Source organism: Branchiostoma belcheri, unplaced genomic scaffold, assembly GCF_001625305.1.
Source record: "Branchiostoma belcheri isolate BF01 breed outbred unplaced genomic scaffold, Haploidv18h27 scaffold16, whole genome shotgun sequence".
Taxonomy (NCBI): domain Eukaryota; kingdom Metazoa; phylum Chordata; class Leptocardii; order Amphioxiformes; family Branchiostomatidae; genus Branchiostoma; species Branchiostoma belcheri.
In genome coordinates this window covers 2,239,447-2,252,198 of record NW_017803046.1, presented here as the reverse complement: position 1 = coordinate 2,252,198, position 12,752 = coordinate 2,239,447, and the positions used below count along the sequence as shown (strand labels likewise).

Genomic DNA, 12,752 nt, shown 5'->3' with positions numbered 1-12,752 from the left:
GTTGCATGTGTGTGTTTTTCTTTTGTCTCTGTGTTCTCCTATGTGAGTGGTATTCTCCTGTGTTAGGGGGATAGCTCACATGATATTTGGTTAGCAGATCAGGCAGTGCGTGAGTCACTACCCCTCAGCGCAAATGCATCATCCCTCCCACATGTATGTCGCCTAGCCAATGTTAGCTATTCAAGCACAGTTCACATGTAGCCAGGTGTTCTGAGGGATGCCACGAGGGCAGCTGATTCAGTTGCATGTGCCTCACCTACACAATACAGGTGATAGTGAGACAGGTAACTGTCGAGACAACCCACAGACTGGTGCAGAGGACTCACAGCTTCAAACCGAGCTATCCGAAACAAGTGAACGACATGAGCTTGCTAAACCAGAGGTGGCAAATCATGATGAGAACAGCATACATGTTCAGCTGCAAGGTCCAGAAATTGGCCGAGAGCCAAAGCCAGGGAAAAGACTTGAAAACTCTCAGCAATATTTCACACAACAGTATCCCCAGTTTGTAGATGCTTCACCAGTAATGAGAGACATGCCCCAGAACGATAAAAGCGATGTCGCGGTGGAACGCCTGCGGCAGGAAACTGTTCAGAGCAGGCCACACTCCCGTCGACCCATGTATCCTAACCCTGGGCGCAAGAGGGGGCAACAGAGGACCTCTGCTATTAAAGGCATCACACGCCCCACATACCCTTACAGTGGCCAGGCTGCCGAGCCCCTGTATCAAGCCCCTCAAGTGAAGGGTCCCATGAGACCAACCAACAGGCCTACAGGGCCAGCACAACAGCCATACTGGTCAAGGAGTCGGACCAAGGGCCCGACCCGACAACACTCGGACCCCTACCCCGGACAGGCCCAGGCTGAACCCTTTGATCTCCCACCCTGCCCCACCAACATCCCCAGTCGGGGCAGTCGTGCAGAGCCCATGCAGTACCCCTGTAACCCATGTGGGGGTAAGTCCACGTGTGGGGCAGCCAGAGCTTTAGAACACCATTAACCACACCATGTGCCCTACAGTAATCATAAACTAGAAAAAACTGTTTTGAACTTTTCCCCCCATTTCTTAGGATTCATCAGCCTAAATACTACTGACATGTTTTATCCACAAGGATGAACAATTATAGCTGCATCCTGAGGACCTAAGGCTTACTGGGTAATTTAAAGTGCACAGAATTTTGCTGTGCTAAACTTTGGTAACAGTTCCTCTTTGACATCAGTATAGGTACTTACAACAGCAAGCTTCTGTGAATGTGTTCATCTCTACTTTTTCTCTACTATGTTGTGTCTGTGTACTTTCCTCTGCAAACACTACTACACTTAATTTTCTTGGACGCAACTTTAATCTGTGTGGTAAATTTGTATATCCTTGTATCATTTCTTTGTGAATTACAGCCACATACGATTTGAATTATCAGTTTTCTTACCTTTTCTTAACTTGCTCATTCACAGGTGACCGTTGTGAGAGATGTATGGATGGTTACTATGGTGACCCCATCGGTCAGTACGGTCAGCCACGCCCCTGCCAGCGCTGCATCTGTAGCGGCAACATCGACGAGAACGCCGTCGGAAACTGCAACTCGTAAGTCAAGTTGGCCATGTTAATTTTTCATTCATTTCATTCATTCATTCATTTATTTATTTATTACAATTTTCCACATACTGTTCATGGAAGGCGTGGTGGAACAGGTGGACCTAAGCACACCTTTTCGAGGCCACCATGCCTACAAATAAATAGACAGGGTTATACAAGTGCATAAGAATACAAAACAGTGTTAATTCTTAATAGTGCACTCCTTTTTACTTGTAAACATGTAATACTACATTAAAGCAGTGTTTTGATAGTTGTTAAATTGTACCTAAATAATGGATGAAAATTTATCATATACATTAATTTTACATGTATATCCTTACATATAAAGTTTTGATTGATCTTCTGCTGACAAGTTGTATCGGCAATGCTGTCAGTGTTATTTCCTCCTGTCCCCATTATGAATCTGTTTTATGTTGAAACTTTAGTGTGGCCTAATTATGTCACAAAACTTCAAAGGTCTGCCACCCTGCGGACCCACAGGTAATGCTGTTATCTGCCATCGGCCTGGCACAGGTAATCTGATGTTGGCAAGCTTTGTTGTAAAGTCCTACTGTCAGCTCAGGTGTCATTATAACATACCTGTCCTCCCAACACCTGCAGGCCTGCATACTTCACACTTTCACTCACCTGTACATGTTTCCTTTCCCCACAGAATCACCGGGGAGTGTCTGAAGTGCGTGTACTTCACGACGGGAACCGCCTGCGAACGCTGCCTCCCCGGGTACTACGGCGATGCCACGTCCTTCCCCAAACCTCCATGCAAACGTAAGGCTCTGCCCCAACCACCATACTTAACCACATTATGTCTTCCACAATAGAGGTGCTATTATGGAGTTATTTCGGGTGATACCATGTTAGTCTGGTGAAGGGGACTTAATTGGTGGTTAGTTTGTTTATCTTCTCAGCGTTAGGCCACAATGGCTTCGGCTAAACATTTCCACAACGCTAAGCTGGTTACGGGCAAAACGGAGAAGAAATGTTCTCTTGTAGCTGCCAAAAGAGAAGAAAAGCTACCATGCTTGTTTTATCTGTTGGCAAAGTAGCCAGGCCGGTTTTTGCTAGGATTGTCAGTCGTGTGAAGTGGCCCAAGGCAGGTGATAAGCTGTGTGGTTAATGCCTAGTTCCTCCACCTCACATCGCCGACATGGTTGCACCCTGCTGCCACCTGTATGCCTTAATAGGGGTAGTTGCGTGGTTACTGCAGAAAGGGGAGTGCGCAGGTAGGTTAATCTTGCCCGCCGGCAATTCAGAACGACTTTAGAACGACTTCCCTCATTACCTCTGGCTGGGCTGCCTGGAGTGGCTGACGAACAGGCAGCAGGCATGGCACGGAAGGAGGTGCTTCTCTTTGTGCTCGTTGTCCTGAGTTCTCCTGGCCTTGGTCAAGGTTACTTCGACTTTGACTTAAGTTGGCTCACTGATAACTTAGACTTACCAGACTTAACAGACTTACCAGCAGATACAGATACGGAAACAGATGCAGAGGAAGGATTGGTGCCGAAAGGTATGTTCTATCACCATCACCCAGGAGGTGGAACATTTCTACATAATGGTAGATGTAGAATGTTGACTGCAACCTGTCCTTGTTTCTGAGTACTTCAGGAAGGCAGTTGGGTAGGAAAGGGCTCCAAAAGGCAAAAGGGAAAGTCATTTTTAATAAGATGTTTGGAGGTCTTGTAGCAGGAATATCACGTGCTAAGTCATGCACGTCTCTGTGCTCCTCTAAGTACTACCTGCATAAAGAAATAACTACAGGTATCCTAATATCGGCAGTTTTCAAACAAGACAGTTAATAGTAGTTTGGAAAACATGAAAGCTGCTACTAGAAAGTGTGTAAGTTTGGGTCTGGTTTTGAGCACTGGGTTTTGTGTAATGGACAGCTGGCAGATGCCATTATTCATTACAGTCAAAATGTTCAATTGTTTACGTAGTCAGATTCAAATAAAAACTTGGTCATGTGTGACATCCCAGGTGGATCCAGTTCAATTCATGACATGAGGTTACATCTGTAGGCAGAGATTTAGTACTACTGGTACTAGTAGTGTGGACTTGCATGTAAGTGTTTGCTTGCTGTGGGAAACTATAAAGGCTATTCAGATGGGATTCTTTTCAGAAGCATTCCTCTTTAATTACTGTACCCATTTCAGGTAAATCATCTCCTGTTAGATCGGACGAACTTTTTGTGAATATAAATTGCCATCCAAAGAATGTAAGCTAGCCCTTAGAGATACAATTCAGTCCATACATTTTGAAAATTTAGCTGTTTTTTTTTCACAAGTTCTGTGACTTATGTAAGAAAGAATAATCCATCTTCCAAAAGGGATTATTGTAGAACAGTTGCCCCAGGCTACCAGCAGTATGTGGATTAAAAGAGGGAATGCCACCATTAACTAGTCCAGATGTTCTTTCACTTCACAACATGTAAGTGTATATAGTTGTGGTTTGTACAGGATTCCATGGTCTTGTTTCCTTACTGGTTTTTGCTGGGATAATGTTGTCTGTTGAAGTATGTCACGTCCAGACAATACTTCCTGTCTTTTGTATCTCATATCAATCCAGCCATCTCAACCTGCAAATTGTCCTTCACAGGTGCTTAAGGGATCAACATTTAATCTTTGTGGCACTCTCTTTAGATAGTGCTAAACAAACTTCATTGGACAGGGAAGTTTTCTCAGATGAGTTAAAGAAATGGATATAAATGACCATACCTGCATACCAGCACAGGGTGCCTAAGGGCTTCTTCGACTTGAGTGGCATAAAGATTAGCACTGTGTTAAAAAAAATTAAGAATATTCAAGAAAAGTTCTTTGCAGGCTTCAGCAGCAATTTCTTAGCTGGTGTGACTATAGATGTTCCGTTGAACTCATCTAGTGTCTATACCTGGTGTCTGTGGACTAAGGTGTAAGGTATTGCTGCCTACAGATAAATTGTAATTGGTGGGCTTTTATTCCCCATCAATTACATGTATGGAGACACAAAGGGGGGAAGATTCTCTCCAGTGTTGTTAAATTGTGAATGAAAAATGTTGAGACAAGTAGATACAAAACAAGGCCTTGCCTTTTGTTTCTCAGCAAGCTCTGATCCTAATTTGAGTGTTTAGTGTGTTTTGTTTATCAACTGAGTTCTTAATTACTGTAGATGACTTATAAAGGGAGGTGTGTACACAGATGGTAGTAGGGCTTGGGTGGAACATTCTCTAATTGGCTTTCAGGCCAGAGGTCATACCGGAAGAAAATGAGCCAGCAGTGTCTTAACAAGGACATTATACAGTCTTAGGAAATTTCCGTTGCCTTAGGAGGTGGCATTAGATGAGGAAACAAATTTGCAAAGCTCAATGATGTTGTAAGCTTTTGTGGTGGTTGGTTTACGTAGGTGCCTATGTTAGAATTTTTTGGGCGCATTGCTAATACATGTATGTGAGATAGTGGTACATAAGACTACCAAGACAATCAGAAGGAATTGATTCAGCTAATTCATCATCATCATTTTTTAATCAAGATGTCTTCAAAAGATTGTATTATGTAGACCATTTTGACCCTTTGGTGGTTACATGTGTAAAGTGCTGTACTGTATGTGTTTCATTACTGTATTGCAAATGGACAGCATGTTTGGTTAATTGCCCATAGACAATTTACATATAGTGCTGTATATGTACTGGTCACTGGTGTAACTGGACATACAGGTTAGGCTAGTGATAGATTCTCTGTGATCTCAGAGGGTCAGAGGTCAGCAAACTAAAACAAGGAATGTGAATACTATCTGTGCATAGGCACGCACATTTACCAGTGTGAACCTAAGGGAGAGAGGTACACCACTGCCAGAGCAAGTTTTATATTAAAAGCTAACCCCCAAATCTATGTCTTCAGTATAAGTTCTGCATGTTAATTCATTGTTTTGACTTCACTTTCAACAGTTAGTTAACAAATCTTTTTTTTTTCTATCCCCAGCATGCAACTGTTACCAGTTTGGTACCCAGGTAGGAGGAGAGTGTGACCAGACCACCGGCCAGTGCCCCTGTCTCTCCAACGTGGTGGGCCTGTGAGTACCATTCCTTAATCCATACTGTGCAACTGTCTCATAATCTTGTATCTTCTTCTATCTGTTTTGCAGTCTTCCTCAGTCAAATGACCTACACGGTAGATCACATGACCTTACAGACAGGTGACATCAGCAATGATTGAAAAATCCCATGAAATTGATGATAAAATTATGATGCACTATTTTTTTGTTTTGGAAGCTTTTGTTATGTGGCATATTCTATGTACCAACACAGACAAACTTTCAAGCTAATATGTTACATTTGACTTCAAAAGGTTGTTGAAGATTCCAAGTTTGATTTACAGCCTTCTTCCATTTGTTCCAAATATTTATTTCAGCTAAGAAATATATTTCTGTATTTCTGACTTGTTGTGTTGTTCTGTATCCCTAGACAATGTGACCGGTGTGTTGATGGCTACTGGAACATCAACAGTGGTTCAGGTTGTGAGCAGTGTGACTGTGACCAGACCGGCTCCCTGGACACCAGCTGTGAGCTGAACAGTGGTCAGTGCCAGTGTAAGCCTGGGGTGGGCGGCCGGAGGTGTGACAAGTGCCTCGCCAACCACTATGGCTTCTCCTCTACTGGCTGCACTGGTGAGTCGTAGAAACTTTTTTTTTCACTCAATAAAGGGGAATTCTTATGTAATTTAATTATGCAGAATGTAGATGTTTTTTAAGTCATAATCTAAAATAACCTCTGTGTAGAACTGCAAATTTCCATGTCAGTTAGTTTTGTTCATATACTCTCTAACTTCTTTTAAATGAAAAGAAAGCCTCAAAACTTCTTTTAAATGAAAAGAAAGCCTGAAAACTGAATGCATATGAAAGTGTTTCTAAGATAACTGCTGTGTCGAACTGTAAATTTCCATGTCAGTTTCTTTTGTTAGTTTCTTTTTCTGACTTCTTTTGAATGAAGAAAGCCTCAAAACTGAATTTCAAAGGAACTAGCCAAAACTGAAAGGCTAAACTAGCCTCAGATGTAGAGAAATTGAAAATTTGTTCTAACCTTGAATGATTGGAAGTTTAAATTTTGACACCATAACATTTTTCCTTTGATGTCATATTGATCCCACATGTTTGTTTTGTCCCCAGCCTGTGACTGTGACCCTCGCGGCTCCCTGCGGCTCCAATGTGATGAGTTTGGGCGCTGCCCGTGCAGGGAGGGGGTCGTCGGAGACAAGTGTGATGCTTGTAAGGAGAACTACTACGATGTAGCTCGTGGTTGCATTGGTATGTTTCCACATTCCTTTTTATGTACCAACGTACATGATGAGTCAGGCAATTTAAAGGCATATGTTACTTGACTTTTGAAGAAAAGTAAGATATGCCTTTAACTTGAAGAAAATTTGATTAAAGTGATTTTTTGTGTCTGTTCTAAACTGTCTTCTTTTTTGTGATGTCTTGTTCTTTTTAGCCCAGAGTTACCGGCCAAGAGGTTTGTCCATTTTGGTCACAGTTCCCTGCTGTCTGCAATAACTTGAAGGATGTTCAAAAATTCTTCATATTTGAACTCCAAAAATATATGTTTCTCTTGCACAGAATTAGAGTCCAAAGGTCCATATAACAAATTTCAAATGATGGAGTAAAGCAAGGCCAAGCAAAGTATGGCAAGCTGCTTTCCTTGGCCTGTATTGCCTCCATTTTAAGAATTTCTTCATTGAGCATCCTTCACTTCTGCTTTGATTTGCAGGGTGCCCCCCCCCCTATCAGAGCCCCTAATGCATTGTGTCCCCATAGTGCTGTTCCCTCTTATCAATAATGAACAGCTAGAATACTTGTTTTTTTTTTATGAAGCCATCTAACCATTCCACATGATGTCTTTGATAATAATTTGATTACACTGAAGCAGACACTCAGAGTGAATACTGTATACACAAGGCTTTTTTTTCTCACCATGTCTAAATTTGATGACTGTAATTGTGTGGCATTGGGTGTGATTCTCACTCAACCATAAGCATTCCAGTGGTGCCTCAGTGCCCTTAAAAGGTCCTGTACCCTTTGTTCTGATTACCTGATGAATAAAAGAAAGAATTATTTCCTCCTAGATGAATCTACACTCATAACTCCATTCATTCTGGTTCCCTCTTTTTTTCTAAACTTCTTCATCTATCGTTTTCCTCTTTCTTTTCTTTCATAACCCATATTTTCTAGCAACCCCTTAGTATCCGTGTTGACTTTTCTCTAGGACACAAATCTTTTACCAAAGAAATCTTTGCAGGCCAGCTCTTGTTGTGACATGTACATTGACATGTAATTTTGGTTAATCTACCCAGAGTGCCCAGCCTGCTACGGCCTGGTTCAGGACAAAGTGGACGAGCACCGCGAGAAACTTCGCCAGCTGCGTGACCTGATCAACAACGTCGGGGTGAACCCTGACCTCATCAACGACCAGAAGTTTGAGGAGCGTCTGAAGCAGGTGGAGGAGCTGGCCAAGGACCTGCTGAACGAGGCCCGCAAGGCAGCTGGTAGGTCAAGGTTCATTCTCAGTAGAACATGCAGGAGAATTGAAATATGAATCTGAATGGATTCGGAGAAAGAAAAAATAGAAAAGATAGCCGTACACATGATTGTAGGTATCAAAAAATAAAGAATTCCTCACTTAGCTTGTTTTGAGGCTATTTCAAATGCTTCCAGTATGAAATGATGATGAACATGTGCTATGAAATAGCAGTAATTTGTCAATATCAGACAGATGTTTTCATCCAGAATATTTTTTGTATTTTCACTCTGAAATTGCATTGGATGCCTTTAAGTTGCCTTATGTTTCACTGCACCTTCTTGTTACAATGTTGCCATGTTGGTATCTGTCAGTTAGCCTGACTGCACTTCCTTCCCCAAACAACAGGAGGCGCTGGCATCAATGCTGACTCCCTTCGCCAAGCCCTGGACGCTCTCCGTGGCAAGGTCAACGAGATTGAGAAGGCCAAGAACAACGCCCAGGCCACCACCAATGATGCCAAGGTCAAGGTGCAGGATGCCGACGAGACCATCCGCCGGATCCAGGACAAACTCCGGGAGGCAAACAACTACCTGGACAACGAGGTGTGTGTTATGTACTGAGCCTTCTTACTTGTCATCTATAGCAAGAATCAAGTTTTATATGTGTACAAGTGCATATGGTTTTGCATAAATTGACTCAGAATCGATGAGTGAAATGATAGTGAACATTAATTTACTAAATATCTGTTTCACTAAGTTTTGTCTAGTTTTTGTCTACTTTTCTTCATAGATTTTCTTCATTTTGGTCATGGTGAGAAGTGAAGTATGTTCAACCCTACCTTTACTCACCAGGGTAAACAAGCGCTGGAGGAAGCCAAACAGGCTGCTGCTAACTTCGGCCAGGGCTCCAGGGAGATGCAGGAACTGGCAGAGCAGGCCAAGGAGCTGGCAAACGAGTAAGTTGTCTGCTGTAGTTCTTCTGTAATTCTTTTGGTTGAGTTATTTCATTTTAAGAAATGCATATCTCAGCCCTGTTCCCTGATCATTCAAGTATGAATTTTTGTATCAGATCTTTATAGCCAGTGTAACCGCCCCTCGGCATAACACATGTGTTTTAATGATCATGTTTCTCTCTTTGTACCCAGTCAAACTGAGGATGCCCAGGCTATTGAAGACACAGCCAACCAGGCCCTGCAGACCTCCAAGGATGCCCTGAAGGCTGTGAGGGATGCTCTGGCTGGACAAGGGGACATCGCCAACAAGAGAATACCTGACCTGGAGAGGAAGTGAGTAGATATGTTCTCAATCTGGAACTGCAAGAAGTTGTTGTAGATTGTGTTGTTATGACTAACTTTTAAAAGTAGTTAGGGATCTGGTCACAAGTATAACAGTTGAAGAGAAGTTAGCACAAATTTGATGATAGCATTTTTGACTTGGAGTAAGATGTTTCATAACGTTATGTAACGTTTGGCTACTAATTCTGTGTTGGTTATGGGGTTAAGCAGCATGGAGAAAGTTAAGCATTTCTGACTATTGTTACATTTCATGTACCCTCTTGTACCACAGGCTGCAGGACGCAGAAGAGCAGCTGGACAAGGTGAACCGGGAGGCAGCTGATGCTCTAGCCAATGCCGAGGCCAGCGCCGCCCGCGCCACCAAGATCCTGGCCAACTCTCAGGCCCGCCAACCCAACATCGACGTGGAGGACCTGAAGCGACAGACGGCTGCCATCAAGGACGAGGCGGAGAACTCTCTGATCCCCGACATCGCCAAGCTGGAGACAGACAACCAGCAGACCGTCAACGACATCAACGAGAACTACGACGCTGCAGAACAGCTGCTGAAGGATGCCCAGGACAAGCAGGATGTGAGTAAAGCATCCTACAGATCAAGGGACTTGAACATCCAAAGAAATTGCAATATATCTCTGGATTATGAAAAGTAACATATACTGATTTAAGGAACAACAGCAATAGCTGCCTGTGTCCCATGTGCATTGTATTATTACAGTTGCAATCAAATCAAATCAAGAACAGTGAGACAGCTTTCCAGTTTCCAGTCAAATCCTAACTCTAGTCTACCAGTAAGATAAGTAAAGTGTATCACGAGTCGAGCTATACTGCCAGGCAGTTTTGAATGTTGTTTCTCGTGGTCAGTTCATTACCTACAGCTGCCTAGACATACGGTGTAGTTTGTAGTTACACCCCTTATCTCATAATGTGGTGTGAAGTATCTTATGTCAACTCAAGACCCTTAGAAGATCGTATAATGTTTTGATTCCTCCTATGACAGGTTATTGACCAGTTGCTGGCCCGTGCTGATGCCGCTAACGACAAGGCTGAGCAGGCAGAGGAGAAGGGCAGGGAGACTCTGGGAGAGGCTCAGAAGACACTGGAGTACCTCAGCAGTGAGTGGAACACTTTGTCCTAGTCTGGAAATGTAATTTGATTGGCACATACAGTAGGTGAAGGTTTCTCTGAGTCATACTAAATGTCATGAAATAGATTAGTTAGTAGCCATCCTATTTGTATACAGAGGCTCCCATACTCAGTCTCAAACAATTAATTTTAGGGAGTGACTATTGGAGCCCCAGTATGCCAGTTGGATGGCACCCAGGCCAATTTGTTTGAGCTTGTCATTTGATTTCTGTACGAAAGTCACTCTTTTGTTCCTGTCATGTTAAAATCCTTCTTACTTTCTCCCCAGACTTCGAGGCCAAGGTCCAGGAGAGTAAGGACAAGGCAGACGAGGCCCTGGGGAAGGAGGCTGAGATCAGGAGGATCATCGACGAGGCCGTGGCCACCACTGACCAGGCCGAGGAAGCCCTGGGGTCAGCAGACAGCGACGCCAGGACCGCCAAGAAAACTGCAGAGCAGGCCAAACAGATAGCCGAGGGGGCAGCCGCTGTAAGTGGGCTGGGATTCCCAGAACCTGCAGAATTTATCTTTCAACACAAACATAAGTTTTTCTTAAAAACGTAATGTTTTTGTCACAAACATAATGTTTTTGTCACAAACATAATTTTTTTCCTCACAAACATAATTTTTTTCCTCACAAACATAATTTTTTTTCCTCACAAACATATTTATTTTTCCTCACAAACATAATTTTTTTTCCTCACAAACATAATTTTTTGTCTATGTCGAGTTAAAACATTTTTAAGTGAAAGATAACAAATTTTGATTAAAGATGACCAAAGATGATCCCAACATTACGTTACTCTTTCTTCAAGCTGAAGCTTGTATTTTGTGGTGAGTTTTCTTATATTGACACAGTACCCTTGCATATGTTATCCAGGATGCCAAGCAGGTGAAGGAGGATGCCAACACGATCTATGCCCAGGCCGCTGCCCTCAACAACAACGCAGACGAACTGAAGGGAGACGTGGACAGCGCCGAGAACACCTTCAACCAGAAGAAGAGACAGGCAGATGACGACGAGACAAGAGTCAATGCTGTTAGTAACATCAACCTTTGTGTGAACTCTTGAAAAATGAAGATGTGAACATTTCTACAGACAGTACCCTAGATAAAGTGATGGTAAATGAGGGTTATTAACTGCCATTTGATAGCATTTGCAAATGTAAGATTCCAGCCTCTATGAAAGATGGTACCTGCTCTGGAAAGATCTAATGTACCTTTTGGCCCAAAGGAAGGATTAGCTAACAGTACTGTAACATCAAGTTGTTATTTGACAATGCTGATGTCTTCTTCCTCCCCCTCAGGCAATGGCTGCTGCTAATGATGCCCAGAGGAAAGCAGACTTGGCCATGGGCAAGGTGGAAGGTACACTGGACAGAGTCAACAAGATCCTGGATCAACTGGGTATGTACATGTACTTTGAAGTGAACCATGTGTTGTCACCACGTCACTATCAGAATACCTGGACACTACACAGGGTTTAGTTTGTGGTGTTTCTACATGTATCAAGATGGCTTTGTTATGACTTATCATAATGTTATACATGTATGAACAGTTGTGTTTTATAAAACAAGATGGTTATTCTTAGGAACTCCTTTTGCTTTATAGAAAAAGCCAGCTTTTCTCGTTTCACAGGGCTTCTTTCTCTGAGTAAAACAGACAGATAACTGAGGGATATTTTTCATTACGAGGCATCTTTTATGTGGCACTGTTGTTTTTTTTCAACCTACAATTGCTGGACCAAATGGTGTAATAGCAACTTGTGGAAAAGTGGAAGTGAAGTCTGAATTAGACGTTCTGCACTGCAAGAATTCACTTACTGTACAACATGTTTTTATTTCTCTGTTGTATGATGTTTTTTTCTTTTCCTGCACCTCTCTCATGTCTGTCATCATCTCACCATGTTTTCCTCTCTTCCAGCCTCCAAGGTCAGGCTGTTTCTCACTCCATCTCTTCACAGACAGGCACAGAGATCTCAGCTGTGCATTTCACTCTTTCCTTTTTTTTCAGTCCCACAATGTTTTACCGTACCTTTCCTATTTTTCTAAGACCCACTATACATGGTTCCCCATACCCTGCATGGACCTGTCCTTTAAGCATGTAACATGTACTTCATCAGTATCTGTGTGCTTAGTCTGTATGTGCATTTGGATTTACACTAACCTTGTAACTGTTCCTGAATGTGACCTTCTACATGTATGGCTTCTCTATCTTTACTTAAGTGGATTTGTTGAAAGTCTTACGTCTATGTGTGTCTTCAG

General features: G+C 42.6%; 1 protein-coding gene across 3 annotated transcripts in view; it reads left to right on the top strand.

Moving 5' to 3' along the window:
* Positions 1-12,752, top strand: part of LOC109466026 (laminin subunit gamma-1-like) — a 58,829-nt gene that overhangs the window by 41,633 nt on the left and 4,444 nt on the right. For all 3 annotated transcript variants that reach the window (XM_019763554.1, XM_019763553.1, XM_019763555.1), the window contains 14 exons: positions 1,453-1,582; positions 2,247-2,359; positions 5,542-5,632; positions 6,024-6,226; positions 6,725-6,862; positions 7,906-8,097; positions 8,478-8,674; positions 8,924-9,027; positions 9,217-9,357; positions 9,638-9,938; positions 10,364-10,478; positions 10,778-10,977; positions 11,369-11,527; positions 11,796-11,895. In XM_019763554.1, coding sequence (XP_019619113.1) covers positions 1,453-1,582; positions 2,247-2,359; positions 5,542-5,632; positions 6,024-6,226; positions 6,725-6,862; positions 7,906-8,097; positions 8,478-8,674; positions 8,924-9,027; positions 9,217-9,357; positions 9,638-9,938; positions 10,364-10,478; positions 10,778-10,977; positions 11,369-11,527; positions 11,796-11,895 — 2,184 coding nt within the window. The remainder of the gene's footprint in view (positions 1-1,452; positions 1,583-2,246; positions 2,360-5,541; positions 5,633-6,023; positions 6,227-6,724; positions 6,863-7,905; positions 8,098-8,477; positions 8,675-8,923; positions 9,028-9,216; positions 9,358-9,637; positions 9,939-10,363; positions 10,479-10,777; positions 10,978-11,368; positions 11,528-11,795; positions 11,896-12,752) is intronic.